This window comes from Rhinoraja longicauda, chromosome 39 (genome assembly GCF_053455715.1).
Source record: "Rhinoraja longicauda isolate Sanriku21f chromosome 39, sRhiLon1.1, whole genome shotgun sequence".
Taxonomy (NCBI): Eukaryota; Metazoa; Chordata; class Chondrichthyes; order Rajiformes; family Arhynchobatidae; genus Rhinoraja; species Rhinoraja longicauda.
Window position 1 is genome coordinate 8606264 of NC_135991.1, and position 16772 is coordinate 8623035.

At 52.1% G+C, this 16772-nt stretch overlaps 2 protein-coding genes across 2 annotated transcripts in view; both read right to left on the reverse strand.

Annotated features, from left to right (window-relative positions):
* Nucleotides 1-3971, reverse strand: part of LOC144611185 (constitutive coactivator of PPAR-gamma-like protein 1) — a 56093-nt gene extending 52122 nt beyond the window's left edge. Inside the window, exon 1 of the mRNA XM_078430238.1 lies at nt 2959-3971. Within this exon, the coding sequence (XP_078286364.1) occupies nt 2959-3504 (546 nt within the window). The 5' untranslated portion in view covers nt 3505-3971. The remainder of the gene's footprint in view (nt 1-2958) is intronic.
* Nucleotides 3972-4690: 719 nt separating this feature from the next.
* The window catches only part of LOC144611187 (serine/threonine-protein kinase WNK3-like), a 91472-nt gene continuing 79390 nt past the window's right edge, over nt 4691-16772 (reverse strand). Inside the window, exon 20 of the mRNA XM_078430239.1 lies at nt 4691-4815. Within this exon, the coding sequence (XP_078286365.1) occupies nt 4691-4815 (125 nt within the window). The remainder of the gene's footprint in view (nt 4816-16772) is intronic.

Genomic DNA, 16772 nt, shown 5'->3' on the forward strand with positions numbered 1-16772 from the left:
TGTACCCCATCAATACACATCAACACCCCAGCAATGTATCCCCACACCCCCCACAGTGTACCCCCACACCCCCAGCAGTGTACCCCACACCCCACAGTGTACCCCACATCCCAGCACTGAACCCCCACACCCCCAGCACTGAACCCCCACACCCCCAGCACTGTACTGGGGTGGCTCACCACAGTGCCCCCACACCCCTGGCACCCCAGCAATGCTTCCTTGTACCCCATCAATACACACCAACACCCCAGCACTGTACCCCCTCTGCCTGGGGCGGCTCACCAATGTACCCCATACCCCACAGTGTACCCCACATCCCCAGCACTGTACTGGGGTGGCTCACCATAGTACCCCCACACCCCAGTGTGTACCCCCACACCCCCCAGCAGTGTACCCCCACACCACCCACCGTGTACCCCACACCCCCAGTGTACCCCCACACCCCACCAATGTCTCCTTGTACCACATAAACACCCCAGCAATGTACCCCCACACCCCTGGCACTGCAGCAATGTACCCCCACACCCCGCACAGTGTACCCCCACACCCCAGAGTGCACCCCACACCCCAGAGTGTACCCCCACACCCCAGCACTGTATTGGGGTGGCTCACCACAGTACCCCCACACACCCCAGTGTACCCCCACACCCCACAGTGTACCCCCACACCCCACCAATGTCTCCTTGTACCACATAAACACCCCAGCACTATACCCCCACACCCCTGGCACTGCAGCAATGTACCCCCACACCCCGCAGTGTACCCCCACACCCCCAGCAGTGTACCCCCACACACCCCCAGTGTGTACCCACACCCCCAGCACTGTACTGGAGTGGCTCACCACAGTGTATCCCCACACCCCTCAATGTACTACCCCCACACCCCCAGCACTGTACTGGGGTGGCTCACCACAGTACCCCCACAGTGAACCCCCACACTCCTGACACCCCAGTACTGTATCCCCACACCCCCAACAGTGTACTGGGGTGGCTCGCCACAGTACCCCCACACCCCAGCACTGTACCCCCACACCCCACGGTGTACCCCCACACACCCCCAGTGTGTACCCCCACCCCCACAGTGTGTGCCCCCACAGTGTACCCCACACCTCACCAATGTCTCCTTGTACCACATAAACACCCCAACACTGTACCCCCACACCCCTGGCACCCCACCAATGTACCCCCACACACCCCAGTGTACCCCCACACCCCAGTGTACCCCCACACCCCACCAATGTCTCCTTGTACCACATAAACACCCCAGCACTGTACCCCACACCCCTGGCACCCCACCAATGTACCCCCACACACCCCAGAGTGTACCCCCACACCCCCCAGTGTGTACCCCACACCCCACAGTGTACCCCCACACCCCACAGTGTACCCCACACCCCACCAATGTCTCCTTGTACCACATAAACAACCCAGCACTATACCCCCACACCCCTGGCACTGCAGCACTGTACCCCCACACACCCCAGAGTGTACCCCCACACACCCCAGAGTGTACCCCCACACCCCACAGTGTACCCCCACACCCCACCAATGTCTCCTTGTACCACATAAACACCTCAGCACTATACCCCCACACCCCTGGCACTGCAGCACTGTACCCCCACACCCCGCACAGTGTACCCCCACACCCCAGAGTGCACCCCCACACACCCCAGCGTGTACCCCCACACCCCCCACAGTGTACCCCCACACCCCACCAATGTCTCCTTGTACCACATAAACACCCCAACACTGTACCCCCACACCCCTGGCACCCCACCAATGTACCCCCACACACCCCAGTGAACCCCCACACCCCAGAGTGTACCCCCACACCCCACCAATGTCTCCTTGTACCACATAAACACCTCAGCACTGTACCCCCACACCCCTGGCACTGCAGCACTGTACCCCCACACCCCGCACAGTGTACCCCCACACCCCAGAGTGCACCCCCACACACCCCAGAGTGTACCCCCACACCCCACAGTGTACCCCCACACCCCACCAATGTCTCCTTGTACCACATAAACACCCCAGCACTGTACCCCCACACCCCTGGCACCCCACCAATGTACCCCACACACCCCAGAGTGTACCCCCACACCCCACAGTGTACCCCCACACCCCACCAATGTCTCCTTGTACCACATAAACACCCCAACACTGTACCCCACACCCCTGGCACCCCACCAATGTACCCCCACACCCCAGAGTGTACCCCCACACCCCAGAGTGTACCCCCACACCCCACCAATGTCTCCTTGTACCACATAAACACCCCAGCACTGTACCCCCACACCCCTGGCACTGCAGCACTGTACCCTCACACCCCGCACAGTGTACCCCCACACCCCAGAGTGCACCCCACACCCCAGAGTGTACCCCCACACCCCACCAATGTCTCCTTGTACCACATAAACACCCCAGCACTATACCCCCACACCCCTGGCACTGCAGCACTGTACCCCCACACAGTGCACCCCACACCCCCCAGTGTGTACCCCACACACCCCAGAGTGTACCCCCACACCCCTGGCACTGCAGCAATGTACCCCCACACACCCCAGAGTGTACTCCCACACACCCCAGAGTGTACCCCCACACCCCTGGCACTGCACCCCCACACCCCGCACAGTGTACCCCCACACCCCAGAGTGCACCCCACACCCCAGTGTACCCCCACACCCCACAGTGTACCCCCACACCCCACCAATGTCTCCTTGTACCACATAAACACCCCAGCACTATACCCCCACACCCCTGGCACTGCAGCACTGTACCCCCACACACCCCAGAGTGTACCCCCACACCCCGCAGTGTGTACCCCCACACCCCACCAATGTCTCCTTGTACCACATAAACACCCCAGCACTGTACCCCCACACCCCTGGCACTGCAGCACTGTACCCCCACACCCCGCACAGTGTACCCCCACACCCCCCCCCCCCCCAGCGCTCACCTTGACCCTGAAGCGGAGCAGCGCCAGGCGGATGCAGTGCGCCAGGCAGGGCGGCGGCAGGAACCAGACCTTGGGCGGCGGCGTGCCCTTGTGTTGGATGTGGTTGACGATGAGCTGGGCGCTCTGGCGCTCCTGGTTCTGCCTCTTCACCCAGTCGGGCAGGCGGGCCTTGGCCAGGGACCCGTTGAAGGCGACCACCAGCTCGACGCCGCCGTTGGCGCAGGCCTTGGAGAGGGAGGCGAGGAAGCCGAGCATCTGGTTCCACTGGCCGCCGCTCACCCAGTCGGTGAAGTAGCCGCCGTACAGTCGGTGGAGGCCGGTCTCGGCGTCGAGGAGCAGCCGCAGGGGCGGCGGAGGGGGCGGCGGGAGGGGAGGGGGAGGCGGGGGAGGCGGGGGCGGCGGAGGAGGCGGAGGGGCCGGGTAAGGCCCATGCCTGGGCCCCGAGGCCCGGTTACGGGCGGCCCGGGCCAACTTCTGCAGCTCCACCGGCACCACCGCCCCGGCGCAGTGCTTCTCGATAAACTCCTGGAACCCCTGCACTCCCATGGTGATGATGGTGATGGTGATGGTCGGTCGGTATAACGATGTAGTATTTCTCACCGAAGAAATTTTAAAAAATAATTAAAATTTCCCTCAGGAGCTTTAAAAACAAAAAACAAACAAAAAAAAAATTTTTTTTTTCCTCAGGGAGATTTTTCCTCTCAGTATTTGTTGTTTTCCTTCTCCTTCTCTTCCCTCCTCCTCCTCAGCGCTTCATTTTTTTTTTAAAAAAGGGGGAAAAAAATATATATTTTTAAAGTTGACGGTTAAAACCGTTATTTCTGCCTCCGGGCGGGAGCGGGGGTTTGAATTTTAAACGTCGTGAGGGGGGAGATGATGGGGGGAGGGGGGGGGGGGGATGCCACCGTCGGCCCTCCCTTCTCTCAGACGTGTGCCGCCACCGCCGCCGCCATCTCTCCCCTTCTTCTTCCCCCGACACCCGGGTGGTTAATAACCGGGAGGAGGGAATAACATTTTTTTCGGCCGTCGGCACGCCTCCGTTGGCCGCCATTAGGCTTCGTCTTCCCGCCCACCCGCCCGCCTTCTTCACTCTGCTCCCCCCCCCCCCCCCCAACGGCCGGGCCGCGCTGGCGGGGGGCACGCCGGGAGTTGTAGTTCCCACGGTCGGGTGTGTTACGAGGTTGAAGGGTGTGCGGACTACAACTCCCGGCGGCCACCATGCAAGGGAGGGAGGGGAAAGCCGGGCTCCCCGGCGGATTGTGGGGGTTGGAGTGCGTGCGGCTGCTGACGCAGGCGGTGCGCGTCGAAAACGGGACTACGACTCCCAGAATCCAGTGCGCGCCGTTCATGACACTGACTGGTGCGCGTCGTAAAGAGACTACGACTCCCAGAATCCATTGCGCGGTGCTGATGACGCACATGGAGCACGTTTGGACTACGACTCCCAGAATCCAGTGCGCGGCGTTCATGACGCTGCCTGTTGCACGTCGAACGGGGACTACGACTCCCAGAATCCATTGCGCTGTGCTGATGACGCATATGGAGCGCGTTCGTAAAGGACATCAATTCCCAGAACCCAGTGCGCGGCATAATAGACTACAACTGCCAGAATCCATTGCGCGACTTATATGACTACAATTCCCAAAACCCAGTGCGCGGCATTATTGACTACAACTCCCAGAACCCATTGTGTGTCTTATAAAACTACAACTCCCCGAGACCATTGTGAAGTTTATCGCACTACAACTCCCAGAACCCAGTGCGCGCCGCTGATAACGTAGGTGGAGCGCGTCCGAAAAGGACTACAATTCCCAGAACCCAGTGTGAGGCGCAGGTGGAGCACGTTGGTAATGGGGACTACAACTCCCAGAATCCAGTGCACGGCTTATAGGACTACAACTCCCAGAATCCAGTGCGCACCTTATAGGACTACATCTCCCATAATACAGTGTGCGGCGTTCATGACACAGGCGGGGGCGCGTCGACAGAAGGACTACGACTCCCAGAACCCAGTGCGCGGCTTATAGGACTACACCTCCCAGAATCCAGTGCGCAGCTTATAGGACTACAACTCCCATAATCCAGTGCGCTGCGTTCATGACGCAGGTGGGAAAGTCGACAGAGGACTACGACACCCAGAACCCAGTGGGAGGGGGAGTTGAAGTGCTCAGCCACCGGGAGATCGGGTAGGTTAAGACGGACTGAGCGGAGGTGTTCAGCAAAACGATCGCCGAGCCTGTGCTTGGTCTTGCCGACGTAGAGAAGTATTTGGCCTGTGTGCGCACTGCGTTAATGGACTTCACTTCTTTTGCACAAGTAGATTGGGTGGTCAAGGCAGCTTTTAGCACATTGGCCTTGATCAGTCAGGGTATTGAATATAGAGCCACCGGGAAATCAGGGTGGTTAAGACGGATTGAGCAGAGGTTTAACATAAATGGGCCATGTTTTATGGAAGTTATTGGGAACATATTTTATTGGGAACATGTTTTATGTTCCTGGATTATTTTCACACCACTATTTGTGCATGTTTCTTTGAGGCTTTTCTAAAACCAAACCCATTGTTAGTTATGTAACCATTGCACAATATATTTCATAGATTTTGTACATTTGATCTGATCTCGTGACTGCACCATTGTCAAACCAGAGGGACTTGCACAAACTGATCAATTAATCTTGCACACGGACCATTATACACCCCCTTGGAATGCAGCAAAATGCTGCAGCCAACATGTGCACCTTTTAATCATTTACGAATCGAGGTGACCAGACAAACAGCTCAGTGGAGTGAACTAACAAGACAGAGGCGCTGGTTCAAATCCCCCACTCCTCCCCAACCAACGCTGTTGTGGACAGAAACCACAAGACTACGACTGTCAGAAACAAAAACATTGCCCAAGCCCACTGGAACTCATGGTATTCATAATTAATAATTATTTTAACTCCCTGTCCCACACAGACATTTGTGTCCTGAGCCTCCTCCATTGCCAGAGTGAAGAATAGAAACATAGAAAATAGGTGCAGGAGGAGGCCATTTGCAAGCCAGCATCGCCATTCATTGTGATCATGGCTGATCATCCACAATCAGTAACCCGTGCCTGCCTTCTCCCCATATCCCTTGATTCCACTAGCCCCCCTAGAGCTCTGTCTAAGTCTCTTTTAAATCCATCCAGTGATTTGGCCTCCACTGCCCTCTGTGGCAGAGAATTCCACAGATTCACAACTCTCTGGGTGAAAAAGTTTCTTCTCACCTCAGTTTAAATGACCTCCCCTTTATTCTTGAACTGTGTGGCACCTGGTTCTGGACTCCCCCAACATTGGGAACATTTTTCCTGCATCTAGCTTGTCCAGTCCTTTTATAATTGTATACGTCTCTATAAAATCACACACAAATCACACAAATTGGAGGAACAGCACCCCATATTCCGCTTGGGCAGCTGACAGTCCAAAAATATGTACGTTGGATTCTCCAATTGTCGGCAACCTCAACCTCAACACCTGTTCCTTTACCTCCCCCCTCGACTCCATCCAAGGACCCAAACAGTCTTTCCAGGTGAGGCCTGCACCTCCTCCAAACTCATCTACTGTATCCGCTGTTCCAGGTGTCTACTTCTCTACATCGGCGAGACCAGGCGCAGGCTCGGCGATCGTTTCGCTCAACACCTCCGCTCAGTCTGTCTTAACATGATCTCCCCGTGGCTGAGCACTTCAACTCCCCCTCCCAATCTGACCTATCTGTCCTGGGCCTCGTCCATTGTCAGAGTGAGGCCCAGCGCAAAGTGGAGGAACAGCACCTCATATTTTGCTTGGGCAGTTTACACGCCAGCGAGATGCAACGAGACCTGGGTGTCGTGGTACACCAGTCATTGAAAGTAGGCATGCAGTTGCAGCAGGCAGTGAAGAAAGCGAATGGTATGTTGGCATTCATAGCGAGGGGATTTGAGTATAGGAGCAGGGAGGTTCTGCTGCAGTTGTACAGGGCATTGGTGAGACCACACCTGGAGTATTGCGTACAGTTTTGGTCTCCTAATCTGAGGAAAGACATTCTTGCCATAGAGGGAGTACAGAGAAGGTTCACCAGATTGATTCCTGGGATGGCAGGACTTTCATATGAAGAAAGACTGGATAGACTCGGCTTGTACTCGCTGGAATTTAGAAGATTGAGGGGGGGATCTTATAGAAACTTACAAAATTCTTAAGGGGTTGGACAGGCTAGATGCAGGAAGATTGTTCCCAATGTTGGGGAAGTCCAGAACAAGGGGTCACAGTTTAAGGATAAGGGGGAAGTCTTTTAGGACCGAGATGAGAAAGTTTTTTTTCACACAGAGAGTGGTGAATCTGTGGAATTCTCTGCCACAGAGGGTAGTTAAGGCCAGTGCATTGGCAATATTTAAGAGGGAGTTAGATGTGGCCCTTGTGGCTAAAGGGATCAGGGGGTATGGAGAGAAGGCAGGTACGGGATACTGAGTTGGATGATCAGCCATGATCATATTGAATGGCGGTGCGTACAGGCTCGAAGGGCCGAATGGCCTACTCCTGCACCTATTTTCTGTTTCTATGTTTCTATGACGCAGGTGGGAAAGTCGACAGAGGACTACGACTCCCAGAACCCAGTGTGCGGTGTTTATGACGCAGGTGGAGCCTGTTCGTAGGGGACTACAACTCCCAGAATCCAGAGCGAGGCACAGGTGGAGCGTGTCGGTGATAGGGACTACAACTCCCAGAATCCAGTGCGAGGCACAGGTGGAACACGTTAGTATGGAACTACAACTCCCAGAATCCACTGCGCGGCTAAATAGGACTACGACTCCCAGAACCCTTTGCACAGGCACATAGTACTACAGCTCCCAGAACCCTTTGCACAGGCAATCGGACTACAACTCCCAGAATCAACACCTCTACTTCCTTACAAGGCTAACGAACTATCCATACTCTCACCAGTTTCTACAGATGCACCCTATCACCGTAAACCAGCATCTGCAGATCCTTCCTAATCACTACAAACCGTAGAGAGTTGTGGACACAAGCCAGACCATCACCCAAACCAACCTCCCTTCCATTGACACCATCTACACTTCATGCTGACTCGGCAAGGCCAGCAGCATAATCAAGGACCAGTCTCACCCCTCCTTCCCCCTCTCCCATCGGCCACAAAGTGCTGGAGTAACTCAGCAGGTCAGGCAGCATCTCTGGAGAACATGGACAAGGGGGTATGGGGAGAAGGCAGGAACGGGGTACTGATTGAGAATGATCAGCCATGATCACATTGAATGGTGGTGCGTACAGGCTCAAAGGGCCGAATGGCCTACTCCTGCACCTATTGTCTATTGTGACGTTTCGGGTTTGAAGAAGGTATCTCCAGAAGATATGTACATTCCCCCGGGTGGCGTCCTACGATGGCAGCCTCGCCAACAATCTGTCTCGTTCTTTTTTTCTTTTGTTGTTTTTAGTCTGTTGTTAAGTGTATGTTTTAGTGTATCTTTAGTTTTGCATTTTGTGGGGGGGGGGGGGGGTGGGGGGTGGGGGGTGTGGAGGAAACTTTTTAAAATCTCTTTCCTTGACAGAGTTGCGACCTTTAGCGTATCGTATCTCCGTCCGTGCTGCGGCCAAACATCGAGGAGCTGGGCGTCCCTTTGCTGGGGATCAACTTCGGGAGCTCCAACCACAGGAGCTTCGATCGCCCCGAATGGTTCGACTGCTCCAACCGCGGGAAGAAAAGAGGCAAGAAGATAATAAGTTATTGCCTTCCATCTCAGTGCACTGCAGGGGATGTTTATGTTAATTTTTATGTAGTTAATAATAATAATAATGCATTACATTTATATAGCGCTTTTCATACACTCAAAGACGCTTTACAGGGATTTAAAGAACATAGGGAAGTGAATAAATAGATAAATAAGTAAACGAACCGAGAAAGGAGACAGAAGGTGAGGTGACCTTCAGTGGTTGAAGGCAGTACTGAACAGGTGAGACTTCAGTGATGTTTTGAATGTGGTGAGTGTGGAGGAGTCTCTGACGGTTTGGGGTAGTGAGTTCCATAGGGTGGGAGCAGCGATGGAGAAAGCCCTGTCCCCCCAGGATCTGAGTTTGGTCCGGAGGGGGGGGGGGGGGGGACAGGAGATTGGCAGCAGCAGAGCGCAGGGTGCAGGTGGGAGTGTGCCTGTGGAGGAGGTCAGTCAGGTAGGATGGGGCCAGGTTATGGAGGGCTTTGTAGGTCATGAGGAGGATTTTGTACTGGATTCTCTGGGGGATGGGGAGCCAGTGGAGTTTGTAAAGGACAGGGGTGATATGGTCACGGATCATAGTTGTGTGTCTTGTTGCCTTTTCGGTATGATCGTGCAGTTTTGGTCTCCAAATTTGAGGAAGGATATTCTTGCTATGGAGGGCGTGCAGCGTAGGTTCACTAGGTTAATTCCCGGAATGGCGGGACTGTCGTATGTTGAAAGGCTGGAGCGATTGGGCTTGTATACACTGGAATTTAGAAGGATGAGGGGGGATCTTATTGAAACATATAAGATAATTAGGGGATTGGACACATTAGAGGCAGGAAACATGTTCCCAATGTTGGGGGAGTCCAGAACAAGGGGCCACAGTTTAAGAATAAGGGGTAGGCCATTTAGAACGGAGATGAGGAAGAACTTTTTCAGTCAGAGAGTGGTGAAGGTGTGGAATTCTCTGCCTCAGAAGGCAGTGGAGGCCAGTTCGTTGGATGCTTTCAAGAGAGAGCTGGATAGAGCTCTTAAGGATAGCGGAGTGAGGGGGTATGGGGAGAAGGCAGGAACGAGGTACTGATTGAGAGTGATCAGCCATGATCGCATTGAATGGCGGTGCTGGCTCGAAGGGCTGAATGGCCTACTCCTGTACCTATTGTCTATTGTCTATTGTCTATAAATCAAATTCTTTGCATATTTTTACGTACTTGGCTAATAAATTAATTACAATACAATTACTCCTGGTCACAACCCCTGCTGACTTCCTGCCGATATCCTTTATGCATGTGCTCTATATTTAACATTTAAAAAATGGTGCTTACAAGATTGTGGAAGGAAATGCAGATAGTTTAGTTTGGAGATACAGCTGGGAAACAGGCCCTTCGGCCCATCAAGTCCTCTCTGACCAGCCTTCCCTGCATATTAACACTATCCTGCACACACCATGGACAATTTACATGTATATCAAGACAATTAACCCACAACTTCAACTCTCAACCAACCTGATCTCCCGGTGGCTCAGCAGGGGTCGGCCATTTAGAACGGAGATGAGGAAAAACTTTTCCAGTCAGAGAGTTGTGAATCTGTGGAATTCTCTGCCTCAGAAGGCAGTGGAGGCCAATTCTCTGAATGCATTCAAGAGAGAGCTAGATAGAGCTCTTAAGGATAGCGGAGTCAGGGGGTATGGGGAGAAGGCAGGAACGGGGTACTGATTGAGAATGATCAACCATGATCACATTGAATGGCGGTGCTGGCTCGAAGGGCCAAATGGCCTCCTCCTGCACCTATTGTCTATTGTCACTTCAACTCCCCTTCCCATTCCCAATCTGACCTTTCTGTCCTGGGCCTCCTCCATTGTCAGAGCGAGGCCCAGGGCAAATTGGAGGAACAGCACCTCATATCTGGCTTGGGCAGTTTACACCCCAGCGGTTTCGACATTGACTTCTCTAACTTCAGATAGTCCCTGCTTTCCCTCTCTATCCCCTCCCCTTCCCAGTTCTCCCACTGTCTCCCCGTCTCTGACTACATCATATCTTTGTCCCACCCCCTCCCCGACATCAGTCTGAAGAGGGGTCGTCACCCATTCCTTCTCTCCCTAGATGCTGCCTGACCCACTGAGTTACAATAGAAAATAGGTGCAGGAGGCCATTCGGCCCTTCGAGCCAGCACCGAGCCATTCAATGTGATCATAGCTGATCACTCTCAATCAGTACCCCGTTCCTGCCTTCTCCCCATACCCCCTGACTCCACTATCCTTAAGAGCTCTATCCAGCTCTCTCTTGAATGCATTCAGAGAATTGGCCTCCACTGCCTTCTGAGGCAGGGAATTCCACAGATTCACAACTCTCTGACTGAAAAAGTTTTTCCTCATCTCAGTTCTAAATGGCCGACCCCTTATTCTTAAACTGTGGCCCCTTGTTCTGGACTCCCCCAACATTGGGAACATGTTTCCTGCCTCTAACGTGTCCAACCCCTTAATAATCTTATACGTTTCAATAAGATCCCCTCTCATCCTTCTAAATTCCAGTGTATACAAGCCTAGACGCTCCAGCCTTTCAACATATGATGGTCCCGCCATTCCGGGAATTAACCTAGTAAACCTATTGATCATAGCATCTTCCTCACAGTTCACACTACCACCCAGCTTTGTTTCATCTGCAAATTTGCTAATGGTACTTTTAATCCCTTCATCCAAGTCATTAATGTATATTGTTACTCCAGCATTTTGTGTCTGCCTCCAATTAACCCACAAACCTGGTTTAAACCTACAATGCTGGTGTAACTCAGTGGGACGGGCAGCATCTCTGGAGAGAAGGAATGGGGTGACGTTTCAGTTCAAGACCCTTCTTCAGACATTGTTTGTGGGTCAGCACAGGACTCGATGGGCTGAAGGGACTCTGAGTCCTGATTCCCGCAAGTGGAGATGGACGACGTTGGCCGGACTGGCCCTGTGGGGGGCGCTGTGGCTCGGTGATACAAAGCTGGGTGGTAGTGTGAACTGTGAGGAAGACGCTATGAGGTTGCAGGGTGACTTGGACAGGTTGTGTGAGTGGGCGGATGCATGGCAGATGCAGTTTAATGTGGATATGTGTGAGGTTATCCACTTTGGTGGTAAGCATAGGTAGGCAGATGATTATCTGAATGGTGTCAAGTTAGGAAAAGGGGACATACAACGAGATCTGGGTGTCCTAGTGCATCAGTCACTGAAAGGAAGCATGCAGGTACAGCAGGCAGTGAAGAAAGCCAATGGCATGTTGGCCTTCATGACAAGAGGAGTTGAGTATAGGAGCAAAGAGGTCCTTCTGCAGTTGTACAGGGCCCTAGCGAGACTGCACCTGGAGTACTGTGTGCAGTTTTGGTCTCCAAATTTGAGGAAGGATATTCTTGCTATTGAGGGCGTGCAGCGTAGGTTTACTAGGTTAATTCCCAGAATGGCGGGACTGTCGTATGTTGAAAGACTGGAGCGACTAGGCTTGTATTCACTGGAATTTAGAAGGGATCGTATCGAAACATATAAGATTATTAAGGGGTTGGACAAGTTAGAGGCAGGAAACATGTTCCCAATGTTGGGGAAGTCCAGAACAAGGGGCCACAGTTTAAGAATAAGGGGTAGGCCATTCAGAACGGAGATGAGGAAAAAGTTTTTCAGTCAGAGAGTGGTGAATCTGTGGAATTCTCTGCCTCAGAAGGCAGTGGAGGCCAATTCACTGGATGCATTCAAGAGAGAGCTAGATAGAGCTCTTAAGGATAGCGGAGTCAGGGGGTATGGGGAGAGGGCAGGAACGGGGTACTGATTGAGAATGATCAGCCATGATCACATTGAATGGCGGTGCGTACAGGCTCGATGGGCTGAATGGTCTACTCCTGCACCTATTGTCTATTGTGATGGTGGGAGCGCCGCGACCTCCTACCGCTGGGGGGCGGCGCGGAGCAAACGAGCAGCGCTCGGGTGGCGCCACCAGTGGCAGAAAGTTGTCGCTGCAGGCAGGTTTGCCTTCCTGGGTGGTTAGATACATAGAGACATAGACAATAGGTGCAGGAGGAGGCCATTCGGCCCTTCGAGCCATCACTGCCATCTAATGTGATCATGGCTGATCATCCACAATCAGTACCACGTTCCTGCTTTCTCCCTTGATTCCTTTAGCCCAAAGAGCTAAATCCAACTCTCTCTTGAAAACATCCAGTGAATTGGCCTCCACTGCCTACTGTGGCAAAGAATTTCACAGATTCACAACTCTGGGTGAAAAAGTTTATCCTCATCTCAGTCCTAAATGGCCGACCCCTTATTCTTAAACTGTGTGTGTCCCCTGGTTCTGGACTCACCCAACATGGGGAACATTTTTCCTGCATCTGGCCTGTCCAATCCCTTAATAATCTTATATGTTTCTATAAGATTCCCTCTCATAGACAATAGGTGCAGGAGGAGGCCATTCGGCCCTTCGAGCCAGCACCGCCATTCAATGTGATCATGGCTGATCATTCTCAATCAGTACCCCGTTCCTGCCTTCTCCCCATACCCCCTTTGCTCCGCTGTCCTTAAGAGCTCTATCTAGCTCTCTCTTGAATGCATTCAGAGAATTGGCCTCCACTGCCTTCTGAGGCAGAGAATTCCACAGATTCACAACTCTCTGACTGAAAAACTTTTTCCTCATCTCAGTTCTGAATGGCCGACCCCTTATTCTTAAACTGTGGGAGGAAACATGTTCCCAATGTTGGGGGAGTCCAGAACAAGGGGCCACAGTTTAAGAATAAGGGGTAGGCCATTTAGAACGGAGATGAGGAAGAACTTTTTCAGTCAGAGAGTGGTGAAGGTGTGGAATTCTCTGCCTCAGAAGGCAGTGGAGGCCAGTTCGTTGGATGCTTTCAAGAGAGAGCTGGATAGAGCTCTTAAGGATAGCGGAGTGAGGGGGTATGGGGAGAAGGCAGGAACGGGGTACTGATTGAGAGTGATCAGCCATGATCGCATTGAATGGCGGTGCTGGCTCGAAGGGCTGAATGGCCTACTCCTGCACCTATTGTCTATTGTCTATTGCCCCTTGTTCTGGACTCCCCCAACATTGGGAACATGTTTCCTGCCTCTAACGTGTCCAACCCCTTAATAATCTTATACATTTCGATAAGATCCCCTCTCATCCTTCTAAATTCCAGTGTATACAAGCCTAGTCGCTCCAGTCTTTCAACATACGACAGTCCCGCCATTCCGGGAATTAACCTAGTAAACCTACGCTGCACGCCCTCAATAGCAAGAATATCCTTCCTCAAATTTGGAGACCAAAACTGCACACAGTACTCCAGGTGCGGTCTCACTAGGGCCCTGTACAACCTTCTAAACTCCAGTGAATACAAGCCCAGTCTTTCCAATCTTTCCTCATATGTCAGTCCCGCCATCCTGGGAATTAACCTGGTGAACCTACGCTGCACTGCCTCAATAGCAAGGATATCCTTCCTCAAATTAGGAGACCAAAACTGCACACAATACTCCACGTGCGGTCTCACCAGGGCCCTGTACAACTGCAGTAGGACCTCCTTGCTCCTATACTCAAATCCTCTCGCTATGAAGGCCAACATGCCATTAGCTTTCTTCACTGCCTGCTGTACCTGCATGCTTACTTTCAGTGACTGATTTACAAGGACACCCAGGTCTAATTGCACCTCCCCTTTTCTTAATCTCCTTGATTAAGTTCTGGGAGCAGAATGAGGCCATTCAGCCCATCTGGTCTGCTCCGCCATTCAATCATGGCTGATCTCTCTTTCCCTTTCAGCCTCCTTCACCTGCCACCCCCCCCCCATAAACTCTTGACACCCGTACAAATGAAAGACAGGTGACCAATTGCATAATCCTACTTTCATTTAACTCGTAGAGCTCATTGCAAATAACTTAATTGCAGAGATTAATTTGGAATATTGCGTGCAGTTCTGGCCGGCACAATCGAAAAATATTCCGCTGAAAATAGGGGAATCAAGAACCAGAGGACATCAGTTTAAAATGAGGACGGAGGTGGATGGGGGGGGGGGTCATTTAATAAGAACCTGGGGTGTAATGTTTTTAATCCAAAGAGTGATGGGTGTATGGAACAACCAGCTGGAGGAGGCAGTTGAGGTTAACATTTAAGAGACATTTGGACAGGTACATGGATAGGACAGGTTTAGAGCAATGTGGGCCAAACGCAGGCAGGTGGGACTGGTATAATAAGGTTGTAAGTAATTGGAGTCAAATTAGGCCATTCAGCCCATCCTCCATTCTACTCCTCCATTCAATCATGGATGATCGAAGGTATTTATTCACAAAATGCTGGAGTAACTCAGCAGGTCAGGCAGCATCTCGGGAGAGAAGGAATGGGCGACGTTTCAGGTCGAGACCCTTCTGCAGACTGGTATAATAAGGTCTGAAGAAGGGTCTCGACCCGAGACGTCACCCATCCCTTCTCTCCCGAGATGCTGCCTGACCTGCTGAGTTACTCCAGTATTTTGTGAATAAATGCCTTCGGTTTGTACCAGCATCTGCAGTTATTTTCTTATATAATCATGGCTGGTCTATCTCTCCCTCCTAACCCCATTCTCCTGCCTTCTCCCCATAACCCCTGACACCCGTACTAATCAAGAATCTAACTATCTCTGCCTTAAAAATATCCACTGACTTGGCCTCCGCAGGCCAAGAATTCCACAGATTCACCACCCTCGACTGAAGAAATTTCTCGTTTCTCTTCCTAAAAGAACGTCCTTTAATTCCGAGGTATACCCTCTGGTTCTAGACTCCCCCACTAGTGGAAACATCCTCTCCACATCCACTCTATCCAAGCCGCTCACTATTCTGCATGTTTTAAAGAGGTTTCCCCCTCATTTTTCTAAACTCCAGCGAGTACAGGCCCAGTGCCGTCAAACGCTCATCATACATTAACCCACTCATTCCTGGGATGGTTCTTGTAAACCTCCTCTGGACCCTCTCCAGAGCCAGCACATCCTTCCACAGATATGGGGCCCAAAACTGCTCACGATACCCCAAATGTGGCCTGACCAGCACCTTATAGAGCCTCAACATTACACCCCTATTTTTGTATACAGGCCCTCTTGAAATAAATGCGTTTGCTTTCTTTACTTCCGATTGGTGGGTCATGTTGGTCAGTGTGGGCAGATTGGATCAAAGGGTCTGTTTCCATGCTGTATGACCACACCGAACAGCCAAAACATTATGACCACTGACAGGCGAAGTGAATAACATTGATTATCTTGCGGCACCTGGCAAGGGGTGGGATATATTAGGCAGCAAGCAAACAGATGTGTTGGATGCAGGAGAAATGGGCAGGAGTGAAGACCTGAGCGACTTTGTTGCATGTCCTCATTCCGGTAGCCGCCGATGTCCTTCTCCATCCTGGTTCCCGCTGGTCTTGGTGTGATTCCGAAGCAGGACTCCCGATTTCACCGAGCATGGTCTGACCCCCCACATCCCTCCCCCTTGTTTGTCACGGAGCCAGTACTGGAGGCTTAATGTGAGGAGCAGCAAAGTTCAGTTTAGTGATACCATCGGCTCCACACCGACCGGCAACCATCCCACACACGGGAACTATCCTACACACGAGGTACAATTTATGATTTTTACTGAAATCAATTAACCTACAAACCTGAGGCAGACACAAAATGCTGGAGTAACTCAGCGGGTCGGGCAGCATCTCGGGAGAGAAGGAATGGGTGACGTTTAGGGTCGAGATCCTTCTTCAGTATGAAGAAACATAGAAAATAGGTGCAGGATTAGGCCATTCGGCCCTTCGATCTTGCACCGCCATTCAATATGATCATGGCTGATCATCCAGCTCAGTATCCCGTACCTGCCTTCTCTCCATACCCCCTGATCCCTTTAGCCACAAGGGCCACATCTAACTCCCTCTTAAATATAGCCAATGAACTGGCCTCAACTACCTTCTGTGGCAGAGAATTCCACAGACTCACCACTCTCTGTGTGAAGAAATGTTTTCTCATCTCGGTCCTAAAAGACTTCCCCCTTATCCTTAAGCTGTGACCCCTGGTTCTGGACTTCCCCAACATCGGGAACAATCTTCCCGCATCCAGCCTCTCCAACCCCTTAAGAATTTTATATGTTTCAATAAGATC